At 47.3% G+C, this 17,630-nt stretch overlaps 1 protein-coding gene across 1 annotated transcript in view; it reads left to right on the top strand.

The window, feature by feature from the left end:
• The window catches only part of MAP2K1 (mitogen-activated protein kinase kinase 1), a 62,020-nt gene that overhangs the window by 11,141 nt on the left and 33,249 nt on the right, over positions 1 to 17,630 (top strand). The window contains exon 2 of the mRNA XM_073618304.1: positions 10,579 to 10,789. Within this exon, the coding sequence (XP_073474405.1) occupies positions 10,579 to 10,789 (211 nt within the window). The remainder of the gene's footprint in view (positions 1 to 10,578; positions 10,790 to 17,630) is intronic.

Raw genomic sequence — 17,630 nt, 5'->3', positions numbered from 1 at the left:
GTGATGGTGCTCCAAAGTTGACAAGGTGCCAGCAAGCTTATGCTCCCCCCCCCCCCCCCGTGTGAATCTGCTCACCTCAGGGCGTTTGACTGCACACCTAAGTTTGGTAAAAAAAAAAACGCCTGTGAACCACCCCTGGGTTCTATGTGAATGAAGCTCTTTAGGATCCTGAGATAAGCAGTAAGTTCCTCCGTCCATATATAAAAATGTCTAAATGGTGTTTTATTGTTTAAAAACGTATTTTATTTATAAATTCTCAATCTGTGTACTCGCATATTCCAGGTGCTAAAGCGCATCATTCTATAGCAGATACGGGGATCAGTCACGTCTCTTCCTCAGGGGAATCCCCCTGAGGAAGAGACGTGACTAATCCCTGTGTCGAACACGCGTAGGGGAGGGGGCAGGACGGTGTAGTAGACAGCAGGTTTGAACGCTGCGAACGGGCAAGCTATATCATGGTTTGTTTTTTTTCTTTTATCTGCTATAGAGTGATGCGCTTTAGCACCTGGAAGATGTGAGTACCCAGATTGATGTTTTATAAATAAAATAAAATCTATTTTTAAACAATACAACACCTTTTAGACTTTATTTTTATATATGGACGGAGGAACTTTACTGCTGGACATCTCAGGATCACAAAGAGCTTCATTCACAGGTGTTTCACAGGTGTTTTTTTTTTTTTTTTTTTTTACCAAACTTGGGTGTGCGGTCAAACGCCCTGAGGTGAGCAGATTCACACTTTGGAGCACCATCACAGGATTTTGCTTTGCCAGCACAATGGACATTTTTTTAATTTTATTATGTAATATGTTTGATATTATCGTTTTGCACGAAGTCATTCAAGAACTTTATTTATATGTGTTATATCACATTGGTTACTTCAATATAGCGCGGCACTTTTCATCTGTTTATTATTTATTTGCCAGCACAATGGACATTTTATATAATATGTTATTATGTTTTAATATTGCGCATGGTTTGCACTAAGATATTCATGCGATTTGTACAGGTACGCTTCCTCCTCCCCTCCTGAGCGTTTTGTTTTTAGGCAGAAAGTTGCGCGTTTTTGCAGCGTCTTTGTCAGAATTTTTTACAGGTCAAGAGGTCACCAATGTAAAAAGCAGAAAAACGCCTGTAATCTGCTCAAAAAGAAGCTCATGTACTTTTTTTGAGCTTCAGGCATTTTGCTTCAGGCTACAAAACACTCAGATGTGATCAGGGGCCATAAATGAATGGGATTTTGCTTGTTGGGCGTTTTTTGGGCGTGTTTTACGAACTGAAGACACTTTTGCATTATATGCAAAAAAGGATTTGCTTGCTTTGCCTTGTGAGAAGATGAGTGTACTGAGCTATTGGTAGGCTAGGTGTGCATTTTTAGCAGGGACATTCGTTGTGCTAATAAGGGGCCCAATCACACTTATGGCAAAGCGAGCTAAAACAATGCATAGCAACACACCTGCTTTATATGCATTGCGATACATTTGTTGTGAATGGCACCCCCGAAGTATGGTACAGTCAAGCGCAGCACACCATAGGGCACCCCAAGGCATGTACTGTGTTATGGTGTTCTAAAAAAAAACAGGCCACGCGTTTATCATCCATTGCGGCATGTAGCCAGCCTATTATTAGTGAATGTAACTTGCACTATGATGCACCTCAACAGATTGTTTTAGTATGTACGGCTCATCAGGGGAACCTGTACTGCGAGAAATATGGAGGCTGCTATGCTGACCACTCTGAAAATGCCAGTTGCTGGGCAAACTCTGCCTTTATTAACATTTTTGATCTTTCATCCTCTATCAAGCATGCAGCCAGCAAAGTGATCACTCTTAGTTTTGCTTACTTGTCCCAAGTCAGTGATGCAGAAAGCATTAATAGACAGCATTAAGGAGGGGGCAATGGGAGGTGTGGCTACGCATTTCAGAGCTTAAATGCTCCTTTCTCAAGCCTCTGGCTTCGTGTTGTAGAGGTCCAAGGCTTCTTTCTCAAGCCTCAGGCTTTGTGTTTTCAGAGCTCCACGGCTTCTGAGCTCCAAGGCTCCTTTCTCAAGCCTCAGGCTTTGTGTTTCAGAGCTCCAAGGCTCCTTTCTCAAGCCTCAGGCTTTGTGTTTCAGAGCTCCAAGGCTCCTTTCTCAAGCCTCAGGCTTTGTGTTTCAGAGCTCCAAGGCTCCTTTCTCAAGCCTCAGGCTTTGTGTTTCAGAGCTCCAAGGCTCCTTTCTCAAGCCTCAGGCTTTGTGTTTCAGAGCTCCAAGGCTCCTTTCTCAAGCCTCAGGCTTTGTGTTTCAGAGCTCCAAGGCTCCTTTCTCAAGCCTCAGGCTTTGTGTTTCAGAGATCCAAGGCTCCTTTCTCAAGCCTCAGGCTTTGTGTTTCAGAGCTCCAAGGCTCCTTTCTCAAGCCTCAGGCTTTGTGTTTCACAGCTCCAAGACTCCTTTCTCAAGCCTCAGGCTTTGTGTTTTCAGAGCTCCATGGCTTTGTGTTTTCAGAGCTCCATAGCTTCTGAGCTCCAAGGTTCCTTTCTTATGCCTCAGGCTTTGGGTTTCAGAGCTCCAAGGCCTCTTTCTCAAGCCTTCAGACTTTGTGTTTTCAGAGCTTCACTAGTTCTGAGCTCCAAGGCTCCTTTCTCAAGCCTTCAGACTTTGTGTTGTAGAGGTCCAAGGCTTCTTTCTCAAGCCTCAGGCTTTGTGTTTCACAGCTCCAAGGCTCCTTTCTCAAGCCTCAGGATTTGTGTTTCAGAGCTTCAAGGCGAGGCTCGAGAGAGGAATCTTGAAGCTCTGAAACGCGTAGCCACCCCCCTTTTCCCAATTGCGCCCTCCTGACAAGTGGTGTAATTTCTGGTTCGGCAGCTGCGTTCCACAGTAGTATCTGGTGGATCCTTGTTTCTGGTGCATCCTGCAGACAGCCATACAGCAGGCCAGGCATTCGATGTTCCCATGTTTAACAAGCTGCTAGCCCAGAGGAATACTGCTGTTTTCATTTTGTTGGATGAGATTTTTTTTTTTTTACCCATGAATAATGTGAGTGGCCATTTTGTCTTTTATACAATAAACATTGGTATAAAATACGATATGCTGGGTGAGCGTTGTCACCTTAACAGGAAGTGTTACTGGCAGGATCACCAGGTGTAACTAGAGTGTGGGGAGGGGGGGGGGAGAGCAAAGCCTTTTTTTAATCTTTACCTATGTTCTAGCTTAAGCTGGTGTCAGGACTGCTGCCCGAGATTTTCTGTTTTCAGGTGGTTCATTTCTCTTGTAGCATCCTATGAAGCCACCCTTGCATGCAGGGACAATGTTTGTGTCTCCTGCACTGTCTGCTGTTAACTCTTTCCTGTGAAGACTGGAAGTTCAGGGAAGCAGGACCGAGAGCGGAAGCCAGCAGCATTAAATGCTGTAAACTGTAGGTGCTGGGGTAAGAATTTTTAAAATGGATGTATAGGTCTTCCTTTTTTTTTTTTTTTTTTTTTTTTTTTTTTTTTTTTTTTTTTTTAGAATCATACTCACCTAGGTGGATGCTGCATCTGTCCCCCTGGCGCCCTCTAACACTGATAACCGAGTGATCGAACACCACCGACCCCTCCAGATCTCACAGCTCCCTGAGCAGAGAGTTGGTGACTGTCAGTCAGAAGCTCCCTGCTCTGCCCCCTTGGTGCTCACTGGAGCGCTGGGTTGTGGGGAGACGGGAGCGGCCGTCTCAGGCTCTCAGCGGCTTGCTGAGAGGCTGAGCTGGGTGCCGGTCCAGGCATGTGGGCGGATCCTGACTTCATTGTCGCAATCTTGCCCAAGCCTAGACTGGCTCTGTGACATCAGCCAACAGAGGGCTTCAGCCCCCTGTCTGCTGAAATCTGGCCACAGGAGTGCAGAACGAATTGCACTTCTGTGATCCACAAGAGAAAAATTTATAAAGCTTGTCTGAGAGTTCAGAAAAAAGGGGGCGGAGAGATAAAGTAATACTCTGCAGAACTCCGTGAGGAAACGTCTGAGAGCTGATTGGAGGAAAGGGACACGCCCTCCACACAGCATACAGGAACAGAGCTGAGGCTGTCAATCAGACATGTTGGAGGTTCCTTCCCGTCACCTTTTTTCTCTTGGTGTCAAGAAAACTTGTCAGAAGTAACACATGCAGATGGTAGAGGAAGGAGGCAGCAGACAGAAATGACACTTAGTGCTCTGGATTGAAACAAGTACATGCTATAGAGGGATATGCCTTGTTCATATTTAATGTCTGAGGTTTACAACTACTTGAAAGTGAATCAATTTTTTTTATTCTATTTTTTTTAGTTAAGGACTAGAATCCTCCTTTCTTCTTTTTTTTTTTTTTTTTTTAACCCGTCAGATCTTGGCATAACCCGGCGCGTGTGTGTTGGGACCTGAAACCCCATGGCTTGTCTGCACATGTGCTTAGGGGGGAGCACTATATTTGCCTGTTTGAGAAATGAGGAAGTGCTGCACAAATAATGGCACCGTTTGAGAGGGGGAGGGGTCAGGGTAACAACACTGTGTGCGTGGGCGCAAAACTCTGCACACGCACAGATGGGATGCGGGGCTCTGCCATGTGCCAAGGGCCAGGCAGAGCCCTTCTGCACACATGGCAGTCATTCAAAAATGGATGCATCAGTGGAGGGCAGGGCCATCATTGAGGGGACTAAAGTTCCTATTTAAGAAAAGGATGCATCTCAAGCTGGCCTCACATTCGTAGATTTTTGAACAAACTTTCATACAAACATTGCTACAAATATTCTCATCAATATATTTAATGGAATGTCATTCGGAAAAAGACTTTAAAAAAGAAAAAGACATATTTTTATTGAAATTTTACTAGTGTATAGCTGGTTTAAGACCACTATAAATCGAACGTCGGGGGTCTCCGGACTTTCTAAACAGAAGATCAGTTTACTGTTCTTTTAGGCTTTAGGAGAGTTGGGCTGTGGCCAGTGGAAGTAAAAAATGCAGAGCATCAATGGAAGAAATAATGCCCCGTCATTGGTATCAATGGGAGGAATAGTGCCCCATCATTGGTATCAATGGGAGGAATAGCGCCCCATCATTGGTATCAATGGGAGGAATGGCGCCCCATCGTTGGTATCAATGGGAGGAATGGCGCCCCATCGTTGGTATCAATGGGAGGAATGGCGCCCCATCGGTGGTATCAATGGGAGGAATGGCGCCCCATCGGTGGTATCAATGGGAGGAATGGCGCCCCATCGGTGGTATCAATGGGAGGAATGGCGCCCCATCGGTATCAATGGGAGGAATGGCGCCCCATCGGTGGTATCAATGGGAGGAATGGCGCCCCATCGGTGGTATCAATGGGAGGAATGGCGCCCCATCGGTGGTATCAATGGGAGGAATGGCGCCCCATCGGTGGTATCAATGGGAGGAATGGCGCCCCGTCGGTGGTATCAATGGGAGGAATGGCGCCCCGTCGTTGGTATCAATGGGAGGAATGGCGCCCCGTCGTTGGTATCAATGGGAGGAATGGCGCCCCGTCGTTGGTATCAATGGGAGGAATGGCGCCCCGTCGTTGGTATCAATGGGAGGAATGGCGCCCCGTCGTTGGTATCAATGGGAGGAATGGCGCCCCGTCGTTGGTATCAATGGGAGGAATGGCGCCCCGTCGTTGGTATCAATGGGAGGAATGGCGCCCCGTCGTTGGTATCAATGGGAGGAATGGCGCCCCGTCGTTGGTATCAATGGGAGGAATGGCGTCCCGTCGTTGGTATCAGTGGGAGGAATGGCGCCCCGTCGTTGGTGTCAGTGGGGGAAATGGCGCCCTGTTGATGGTGTGGTGGGGGAATGGCGCCCTGTTGTTGGGGTCGGCGGGAGGACTGGCGCCCCGTCGTTGGGGTCGGCGGGAGGACTGGCGCCCCGTCGTTGGGAGGACTGGCGCCCCGTCGTTGGTGTCAGCGGGAGGACTGGCGCCCCGTCGTTGGTGTCGACGGGAGGACTGGCGCCCCCGCCGTTGGTGTCAGCGGGAGGACTGGCGCCCCGTCGTTGGTGTCGACGGGAGGACTGGCGCCCCGTCGTTGGTATCAATGGGAGGAATGGCGCCCCATCGTTGGTGTCAGTGGGGGAAATGGCGCCCCGTTGATGGTGTGGTGGGGGAATGGCGCCCTGTTGTTGGGGTCGGCGGGAGGACTGGCGCTCCCGTCGTTGGTGTCGACGGGAGGACTGGCGCCCCCGTCGTTGGGAGGACTGGCGCCCCCGTCGTTGGTGTCGGCGGGAGGACTGGCGCCCCCTGCGTTGGGGTCAGGGGGAGGACTGGCACCCCGTCGTTGGTGTCGGCGGGAGGAATGGCGCACGGTCATTCCCATCAGTGGGTAACTGCTACATCTACAGGAGAGCTTGTTCGGTTGAAAGACAACAGACTTGCTGGCTGGATCACCAGATGTAAAAAAAAAAAAAAGAAAGGGAGCCTAGAAAAAGAAAATAAATGCAGCCGTCACATCTAAGAATTGGGAAGCTGCAATATGTGTTTGCTTTTTGCTTAATGCTGCTATAAGCATCCTGGAGTTGAACTATAAGGGAGCAAATAAAAGGGAAATGTATTTGAGTTTTTATTTGTACGTCAACAAGAATATGATAACAGTTGACAGATGTATCTGGGTTTCTAGAGTTTTGTTGGTTTTTTTTTTATTTTTTGTCTCTTGTCCTTCCTGATGCTTAAAAAAATCAATAAATAAAAAAAAAGACTATGTGAACTGATACATTGTATTTAGTGTCCATATAAGGTTTGTACCGAGTTCTACATGAATGTTTCCTGAAATCTGCTGCTTGTTTTTCTGGAGTTTTTTTTTCCCCCCTTCACACGGCAGGTGATACGTAAGAGCAGTAAGACGCATGTTGGGAACCGTGACAGCCAAAAAAGGGGGGTGGGGGGATTGTTGACTAGGGGGGGGGACCATGGTGCAAGGAAATACTTGTTATTTCCGGTTGCTTAGCAACAAAACCCTTTCAAAAGAGCTGAATCCTTATAAATAATACTCTGAAATTATCTCTCCTCCTACAGAACCCATTAACACTCCGCTGTCTGTACACAGATGAGAGAAAAAACAAAAAAAATCTCCCATTTGATACATGGACATAATGGGTATAAATATATTGGTGGGCAGCGCACGACACGCCAAAACACGTGTATTCAATGTACGAAGGATAGGAGGACGTGAATGATGATTTTAAGAGAGAGGTGGAGATGCAGCGATGGAGTCGCTGGATGTGAATTGATTTGACAGGATTGAGGGGGTGGATGGCATGCCCACGCTGTACCCACGCTGTACCCGCATTGTATTGCAGACATGTGAACGGGAAAGGAAAACAATCTGCCAGGCATAATATTGCAAAGAAGAGGAGATGCTCTGCAGAAGGGTCGGCTAAAAAAAGATGTCCGATGCATTGCGTGGCTAGGGGAGCGCTGGCTCCGGGCATTGCGTGGCCGGCGGAGCGCGGGCTCCGTGCAGTGCGTGGCCGGCGGAGCGCGGGCTCCGTGCAGTGCGTGGCCGGCGGAGCGCGGGCTCCGTGCAGTGCGTGGCCGGCGGAGCGCGGGCTCCGTGCAGTGCGTGGCCGGCGGAGCGCGGGCTCCGTGCAGTGCGTGGCCGGCGGAGCGCGGGCTCCGTGCAGTGCGTGGCCGGCGGAGCGCGGGCTCCATTCATTTCTAGGAATGTTTGAAGGCCAGGAGCTCTGTATGAGAGCATAAGACTAGTGGTTGTCAACTCTAGGAGCTAAAGGGGATGCTTCAAATGCGGCCCCTGTCATCACCAAAGGGCCACACGTAATATATCTAATGCTGGAGAGGACTGTCAGAGACTGCAGACCTAATAGTGGAAATGAGGGTCAGAGAGTGAGGACAGGATACATTGTTGGATGGGATATGCTGCAGAAGACAATACGAAACTGGGAAGATGTTACGTGAGGCTGGTAGAGATCAATGCTATTACCCTAATCAATGTTCCCACTACAGGCTGCTGAGGTCTGAGGGCTTCACATCATATACTAAGGGGGCCGCAGGTTGGGCAGAAGGGGGCCAGGCTCAGACTTGTGCGTTTTGTATGTTTATCCCCCTTCCATGCCCCTCTGGTTATTTTTTGAGGCCAAACGCACGCACATTTTTGAACCGAAAATAAGACTTTTCTACATAATTATGTTGGTCCAGCATTGAACGGTGTATGTATGCAGTGCCGGGACAAGGTAATTTAGAGGCCAGGATGAACATGCCAAACTGCGCGCCCCCCCCCAGATTTATGAGCATTATGTGTCAAAAATCCCCCCCTCCCCCCCCCCCAAAAAAATAAGCTGCATGCTTACCCCCCGAAGCATAAAATCCCTCTTGTTCCAATACAAATCCCCCCCTCCCAACAGATATCCAGATATCTTTGCATCCCCCCTCCTAGCACAATTCCCCCCCCCCCCCAATTTTCCTCTCCTAGCACAATACACACCCCCCCCCCCACTTCCAAAAAAAAATCTACTTCCAGCACAAATCCCCCCCCCCCCCCCTGTGCCATACCTGTGGGATCCCTGTCGAAATGGCGGATCACTATAGTAGGCACTACTACTACAGCGTTTGCCGTTAGCTTCTGGGTTCCATGCCGAGCAGCTGCCCTGCTGCATTGTTCACACAGGAGGTTGCTTACTTGGCACATGTGACTTTTCAGAGAGCACTTTGGGATTTCTCAATTAATGCAAGGTGTTCTCTGATTGGATAATGTAGAGATTGTGATGTCATTGCTGTGCCTCTCCACCTCATCCTATCGGAGAACACTTTGCATTTATTGGGCAAATGGAAAGTGTTCTCTGAATGGCACCCATGCTAAGATCAGAAGGGCATGGGAACCAGAAGCTAGTGGAGATCACTGGAGTAGCAGTGTCTATAGCAGTCATTCTCAACCATGGTTCCTCCAAAGGTTGCTAAGGGGTTCCTTGAAATGTGACTGATTGACCTCCTGTCTTAAGGTGTCTGCATAGTTCTGGGGTCAATGCCACTTGGTAGAGCCAGTTGCATGAAGCTAACAATCTTTTAAGCCATCCGTAGGGATTGCATTTTGACCACCACTGTAAGGGCTGCCTCATTCCACATGACCACAAATGTAAAGGGTTATTTTTTTTCACTGACCACCAATAAATTGGTTTTAGTAAGGATTCCTCAAGACTAGAAAATGATTACAAGGGTTCCTTTGGGGGAAAAAGGTTGAGAAAGACTGGACTATAGGGTTAGTTACTTCCAGCTTCTAGAGCCCTGGTGTCCAACTTGTGGTCCAGGTGCCGTGTGCAGCCCTTTGGCCCTTTTTTGTGCGGCCCTCGGGGCCCCTGCAGATGCTGATGTCTGTTTCCCTATCACTCAGTTATAGCAGCCTTATGCAATGTCTCCAGTCTGACTGTCACTTGAAGCATGTCCCCAGTTTACAACAACTCCTATAGCAGTCGGGGCCCGTCCATAGGGAGCAGACAGGCCCTATCCATGCATCGGGCCCCCTGGTCTACATACAGGGCGCTAGACCATGAATTCCAGTGGGGGCGGGTGTTATTTTTTGAAGCATGTGATTAGATCCAGAGGCTCTAATAGGCTTCAAAAAAGGGTGGGCTAGGGGTGCAGAGCACTGTGTTCTGAGCCCATCCGGTTTTGTGAGAATAGCAAATTAATTTTCGCTATTCTCACACTAATCCTCCTCCCGGCCAATCGCGAAGCGGGTCAAGAGACCCGTCAACTGTTTGGCTGAAAGGACAGGTGATCCTATTGGACAACTAGGAGAAGGAGAAAGAAGGTGCACGGCGGAAGCCGCCTTGATGGAGAAGAGGACACAGGAGCCGCTGCCCGCAACTGCTAGATGGGGGTAAGTGTTGGACAGACCGGCGAGCGGGGAGTGCCCCCCCCCCCAAAAAAAAGAAAAACCCCACCAGCCGCCACTGTCCTATAGCATATCTGCAGTCTGTGACCATCTCCTGTATCATGTCCGCAGTCTCTGACCATCTCCTGTATCATGTCTGCAGTCTCTGACCATCTCTTGTACCATGTCCCCAGTCTCTGACCATCAATTGTACTATGTTTGCAGTCTGACCATCTCTTGTATCATGCCTGCAGTCTCTGACCATCTCTTGTATCATATCCGCAGTCTCTGACCATCTCTTGTATCATATCCGCAGTCTCTGACCATCTCTTGTATCATGTCTGGAGTCTCTGACAAATCTCTTGTATCATGTCTGCAGTCTCTGACCATCTCTTGTACCATGTCCCCAGTCTCTGACCATCTATTGTACCATGTATGCAGTCTGACCATCTCTTGTATCATGCCTGCAGTCTCTGACCGTCTCTTGTATCACGTCTGCAGTCTCTGACTATATCCTGTTGTGTGTCTGCTGTCTGACAATGAATATTCACAGAATTTTATGTGCGGCTTTTTGGTGATGTTGGGGGCCACACTTGAGGCCCCCCGTATCGAGAAAGTTTCCCAACCATGTTCTAAAGGGATGCTTACACTTTACAATTCGCCGTTCAGAATAAGGACTCTCGATTACAGTAAATGAGGTTACGTTTGCATTCCTCTCTCTGAATGTGGCTGCTTTTCATCTCTGACATTTTTCTTTTCATTTAGAACAAACCTTGAAGCTCTTCAGAAGAAGTTAGAGGAGCTGGAACTGGATGAGCAGCAGAGGAAGCGCCTGGAGGTTTTTCTTACCCAGAAGCAGAAAGTTGGGGAGCTAAGAGATGATGACTTTGAGAAAGTTTCTGAACTTGGAGCCGGTAACGGTGGTGTGGTCTTCAAGGTTTCACACAAGCCCACCAGCTTAATCATGGCTAGAAAGGTAAGTCATCAAGCATCTTTAAAGTGGAATCTTAGTTAGAAAACTAAGTCCTGCTAGATGACTTCAGACTGACCCCTTTTGCAGGTATTGCTATGGAAAACATTAAAAATGTCTATACTGTGTAAAATCTAGTAATACTGTCTCACCCTGCTCTGATCTAGTAATACTGTCTCACCCTGCTTTGCTCAGTTGGTCTCTTTTTTTTTTTTTTTTTTTTTTTTTTGGCACTGTGCCGAATTTGTAGCGACCGATCTGCTGACAGCCTAAAGCAGGGGTAGGCAACCTCGGCCCTCCAGCTGTTTTGAAACTACAAGTCCCATGAGACGTTGCAAGACCCTGACAATACCAGGCATGACTCCTAGAGGCAGAGTTATGATGGGATTTGTAGTTTCACCACAGCTGCAGGGCTGAGGTTGTCTACCCCTGGCCTAAAGGTTTACTGTTTGGGGGCACTGGGCTTCAGCAAAATGGCCGCCTCCAGCAAGAGGAAACAAACAATGATGGAGGCAATTTACACACACATTAATTTTGGTAGCATAATTATTAATGTATGTTTCTCACTAAAGAGCTTTTTTTTCTTTTTATGAAGTTGTTATGGGTAAAGTTTCGCTTTAAATCCTATCGCATTGCCAGTGGGAATAAAAGAGACTGAGAACAGCTTCAGATTTCATACAGCTGTGCGTTCCATTAACATACATGAATTTTATACAACTAGCATACATTCTCCATACAGACTTAAAGGGGTTGTAAAGGCAGAAGGTGCCATTCTATTCATTATGATAAAAAGCCTTCAGTGTGCAGCAGCCCCCCTAACACTTACTTGAGGTCCCTCTCTTGTCCAGCGATGTCCACGAGTGTCTCAGCCGTCTGAGATTATCCCACCTGATTGGCTGAGACACAACAGCGGCGCCATTGGCTGTCGCTGCTGTTAATCAAAGTCAGCTAGCCAATCAGGGGGTGGGGGGCGGGGCCCCGTTTGGGGCTCAGTGTCTGAATGGACACAATGAACTGTGACTCGGCTGCCCCTATAGCAAACCGGGGGGCACTCAACAGGAGGGGGGGGGGGGGACCAGGATCACAGGACCCGAAAAGAGGAGATTCTGGGCTGCTCTGTGCAAATCCACTGCAACAGAGCATGTAAGTATAACGTTTGTTATTTTTATAGGGAAAAAAAAAGGAGACTTTACAGTCACTTTAAGGTAATTTTCCTGTTATCCTCTCCACAACAGCCTCAGACTGGAAGACTGGGAGAGTCTGCACTAGGAGTCAATACGGCTCTGCTGATTGCATATTTGTTAACAGGAAGCCTGTAGACAGGAGGCCAGATTTGACAACCTAATTGCTGCTCATTAATTGTCCAATCAGCAGGTTGCAGGTGGGAGGGGACTCCACTATATTTCCATTTGTTTGGTTTAAGTAAAGGATCACCTTTCTGGATATACGGTACTTTCTGGCAGAGGTTTTTGATTCACAAAAGTGGAAAGAGAAAATTACAAACCATATGGGCAGATAAAAACGTTCACATAGGTTGTTTTTTAATTGTGTTTTTTGTCCATTACGGAACATAGGAAGTCTTGCACTGTGTGGTTCTACTGCTGCCTATTGGACAAACAAGAAAATATGCCAATATAGCCAATATGCCTAATTTTTTTTTGCCCTAGGACGGTTGTTCTTTATTTAACTCTGCTAGGAAAATTCGTTGTTGCTGCTTTTTCTTCTTTAATCAAGATTCAGCACTACATTGCTGCTTGAGCTGGCCTCCATATGGCAGCTGTCCTGACTGGCCTTTCCTCAGCCTACCTATGGATGGACTGGACATTGTGGGGCCAGCATAGAACCTTTCCAGACCCTGTTCTGGTAAGAAGTTGGCCGCAGAGCAATTTTCAGTTCCAGAGCCATTTGCACTGCAGTTGCGCTTACTGTTTCTGAAGACTCGCCCTGTAAGTAAGCTTATCGGGCCGAGCACTAGGAGCTACCTTGTTAATGCACCGCTGGGCACCAGTTTCCCGCTACCACCAGTTTTACCACGGAAGGGGTTAGTGCTGTTGGACTGAGTGCTGAGGTCACCTGCTGGGTAGTGTGGCACATGTTTTGCTCTTTCCTGTCATTCGGCATCTTGAAAGCATTATCCAACAGCTGCTCCTGCTTTGATAGAAATTTGTGGACCTTCAGTCTCCTTTCTTTTCCAAGTAATTGTCTTCAGTGACTTTGGTCGCCTTCAGACCTTTATCAGCCATCAGCTGCCTCTTTTTGTGAGTACTTGAGGCCTTGCCTTGTATCTTGAGCTTAGTCATACCTCCCAACTTTAGAACTTAAGAATGAGGGACACCTAGGGATGGAAAAGACATGCGGAGCGCATCGCGACAATAATGGGCGTGGCTTAAATGCGTTGAATTTTGAGGTGGCTTAAAAGAACATGGTTAAATAGAATCTAAAGCTGTATTAAACCCACAAGCAAACATTTATTATATTTCAGCTTACAAATTCTTAGATGTGATGGCTGCATTCGTTTTTCTTTTTCTTTCTTTTTTAGGCTTTCTTCTATTTTCACCTGGTGATCCAGCCAGTATGTTTTTTTTGTTTTTCAAAAGAACAAGCTGTCCTGCAGATGTAGCCATTAGAGAGTTGAGACAAACCATTTACCATTGACAGGGGTGCTTTTTTTTTATTTATGTAAGACCTTTATCCTGAAAGAAAAAATATGTTTGCTGCAATTGCTTATAAAGTGTTAGTGTATTTAAATCTTCTAGTCCATCTAACACTCCCTTCCTCCCAGACTGACAATGTTGCTGTTCAAAGGTGCCCCCATTGCTCTTTCATCCAGAGTTGTGTCTCACTAATACAGGAGGTGTGTTACTGACCAGATCACCAGGTGAAAATTAAAAAAAAAAAAACAAAAAAAAAAAACAAATGCAGCCACCACATCTAATGATTACTAAGCTGAAATATATTACATTTTTGATTTTGGGTTTATTACAGCTTTACAGTGGTATATACTGTACACAGTCCGCAGTCCTCATACCCACAAAATACTCCTTAATTTCTGTGCTATGAGTGAGAGGCCCGCTGACATAAACCTACACCATGTATACACTCAGATACAGTTACAGGCTGAGGTATACATAGTCACCCTTTATATCAGAATCTCCCCTTCACATCAGGTGCCCCCTTCACATTAAAGTCCCCTCCTTCACACCAGTAGTTCCCCTTTACATCAGAAGACCCCTACATTAAGAGCCACCCTTTCACATCAGAGTCCCCTTTTACAGCAAGAGTCCTCCTTTACATCTGCAATGGTCCTTAAATTTGGGGCCCCTTTCTCATCAGAGTCCCCCTTTAACATTGGTAGTCCCCCTTTAACATTGGTAGTCCCCCTTTAACATTGGTAGTCCCCCTTTAACATTGGTAGTCCCCCTTTAACATTGGTAGTCCCCCTTTAACATTGGTAGTCCCCCTTTAACATCAATAGTTTACAATGACATCAGCAGTCTTCCCTTGACATCAAGAGTCCCCCTTTACATCAGGCACTGGGGGGTGTTAGGAGGGGTGATCCAGGGATATGAAATACATAGACAGAGATCCTAAGCCTAGGATGAAGACAGCTACGAGGGAGATAATACAGGCTGGATTACAGTGTGAAGTGGAGGGAGTTGGGCTGTGGACAGGAGAAGTATCCAGGGAATGGAGGAGCTCAGGAGTCTATCAGGAACTTGTGGCAGGGAAAGGGTGCAATGCAGACATTTAGTGAAGAGGGAACAGAGGTCTGCTGTGTCGGGACAGGAGTGACTGATAACAGGGAAGAGGAGATGAGTATTAGGATCAGAGATGCCGTGGGGGGAGGAAAACCGTTATCAGAGCTGGGGGACTTGAATCACTTATTGCAGGGAGAGGAGTAGCGGAGCTGTCAGTGGTGGGGAATGAGAGGAAAAAAGCAGATGAGCCGGACTGAGAGGAGAGCTTGCAGGGAGAAGAAAGTGTGTAGGTGGAGGGGGGGGGGGGGAGAGATCACCTACCAGATCGGCTGCAGGGATTGAGAATGGGGGCACCGTTCGCTGACCTTTCCATTGCTGGGTGGAGATGAGGGTGGGTAAGCAAACTGTAAAGTTCCAATGTGACAGTGGCAATGCAGGGGTGCTACAGTGACATCATGAAGCTGGAGAGGAATGAGAGCACATTCCACACGTCCTCCGGGCTCTCTCCTGTTCTCCTGATTTCATTTTTCTCATCTAGAGCTAAGCTGACAGGAGTAATGATGCCACTGTCACTACTCCTGTCAGCCTTGTAGTGGCAGAAACGCTCCTCCCGACACCCCCAACTCACATGTTGCCATCATATTTCTGCTTCCTCCTTGTCCCTGCTCTTTGGCCCTGGATGATGATCCCTGAACAGTCCGTACACCCTCCACGTACCTTTCCTTCACAGTCACCGCTTGCTGCAGTCCTGCCTTCCGCTCTCAACACTTCCTGAGAGAGTCAGGCAGACAGGCATCCCCTCCATATCACTCCGCCAGGGAGAGCTAGCCTGGGGGCCGGAACTTTAAACTAACTGTCGGCAAATGCGGCTCTAGCTGCCTCCGCCCCTACATTAAAAAAAAGAGTTCCCGCTCTGCTACTGCCTCCTGGGGCCCCACTGATGGAAGGATGGGGCCCCGCAAATGTTATTTAATGATTGGTCAATGTAGGAGCTGGTCACAAGCCTTGAAAACTGCCTGCACTTTACAAGAGTGAGTGGCAGTGGAGGCAATGCGGGAAACAGCTCAGCTGAGCGGGACTGCGGGACATAAGTCCGAATCCGGGGCTGTCCCGCAGAATCCGGGACTGTTGGGAGGTATGGCTTAGTTGCATCACTGCCAAGCGGTTGTAACATGTCTGTATCAAAACACAGAGGGATCAGGCTCGCTGCAAATGGGGTGACCCTGGCTCAAACTTTCCTAATGGTTCCAGTGACATTTTATTCTCTACCCTCTGGAGACACTGATTGTCTGCAATCTTATTTCCCTATGATTATAGGATCTACCTCATTGGAGTCCCCCTTGGCTTCTTCAGGTGGGGCCAAGTCCCCTGGCTTGTTTTCAGAGGCCTTTACTGAAGTGTGAGAAGTCCAAGGAAAGTCAGCAGAATCCCATGCTCCCAATTTTCCTAGTGGCTGTTAATCCTTGTGGGTCCTTGTGTAGTTTGTCCTTTTGGAATTCACCCATTTATGCTCTCGGGCTAATCCTTTTCCTCTGGCGCTCTCTTTAGTTTTTTACCATCCTCTCCCTTGCACAGATTAATATATCTTTCCCTTTTGCCTTCAAGGTTTCCACAACTTGGAGGCTTTTGGCTCCAGTGGCTCCAGTTCCTTTGTCAGTTTAAACTCTGGAGCTATGTCTCATCCTGGCCACCAACCTCCTTCTGGTGCTCCATCAGGGTTGTAACCCGTCTCACCAGTTTATGGTTGGGTTCTCACTTTCATTTCCTGCCTACCCTTGTTGGTTTTTTTTTTCCTGTGCCCATACCCCTTCAGCCTTGCTGACTTTCTGAGCTTGAATCCTGGATTCTCTGCTAGACTAGACCGTGTTCTTCACCAGTCGAGGCATTTCTCCAGTCACAGAACTTGCGTTGAACCTTATGGTGTCAAGTGAGTAGAATAGTAGGGCCTTTCTACTTGGAGTGGCTAGTCTTGCCTTTACAACGACTTTTCCTAGGTCCCTCTTTCTGGTGCCTGTTTTTACTCAGAGCTGTTTCCTTTTTCTTGTTAAATCTGGTTGTTGGTTCTTTCCTCCCTAAATCAAAACTTGCTTATTGTTCTGCCCCTTGGTGGGTTCTCTTTGTGGAACTTCTAGTGTGGTGCTTGTTCTTGAGTCAGTTACATAGGTTGAAAAAAAAGACACAAGTCCCTCTAGTTCAGCCAAAAAAATGTATAAATCATACAATCCCATATACAAAATCCTTCACCCACATTTGATCCAGAGGAAGGTGAAAAACCCCAGCAAAGCATGATGCAATTTGCTACAGCACGGGAAAAAAAATCCTTCCTGATCCCCCGAGAGGCAATCGGTTTTTCCCTGGATCAACTTTACTTATAAATGTTAGTACCCAGTTATATTCTGTACAATAAGGAAAGAATCTAGGCCTTTTTTTTAAACAATCTACTGAGCTGGCCAGAACCACCTCTGGAGGTAGTCTTTTCCACATTTTCACAGCTCTTGATGTGAAAAAGCTTTTCCGTATTTGGAGATTACATTTTTTTTTCCTCTAGAAGTAAAGCGTGCCCCCTTGTCCTCTGTGATGACCTTAAAGTGAATAACTCAACACCAAGTTCACTATATGGACCCCTTATAGTTATACATGTTGATCATATCTCCCCTTAATCTCCTCTACTCAAGAGAGAATAAGTTCAGTTCCTCTAAACTTTCCTCATAGCTGAGCTCCTCCATGCCTCTTTATCAGTTTGGTTGCCCTTCTCTGCACTTTCACCAGTTCCCCAATATCACTTTTGAGAACTGGTGCCCAAAACTGAACTGAAGTTAGTATTTTGAATCTTATTCACTGGGCGATCGGGAACCAGTGGAGGGATTGGCAGAGAGAGATGGCAGACACTGAACGGTTGGGTGGATGAGTCTGGCAGCAGCATTTATGATCAACTGAAGAGGGGATAGCTTATGGACAGGTAGGCCTATGAGGAGAGAGTTGCAATAGTCAAGGCGAGAGATAAAAAGGGAGTGAATGAGTAGTTTGGTGGTTTAATTAGTTAAAAAGGGGCAAATTGTAGAGATGTTATGGAGGTGAAGTCTACGAGCTTTTGACAACGATTGAATTTGGGGCTGAAAAGGCAGGTCAGATTCTAGGATTACACCTAG

This window comes from Aquarana catesbeiana, linkage group LG03, assembly GCF_042186555.1.
Source record: "Aquarana catesbeiana isolate 2022-GZ linkage group LG03, ASM4218655v1, whole genome shotgun sequence".
NCBI lineage: Eukaryota > Metazoa > Chordata > Amphibia > Anura > Ranidae > Aquarana > Aquarana catesbeiana.
The sequence above is the reverse complement of the archived record's forward strand: the minus strand, read 5'-3'. Positions and strand labels throughout refer to the sequence as shown.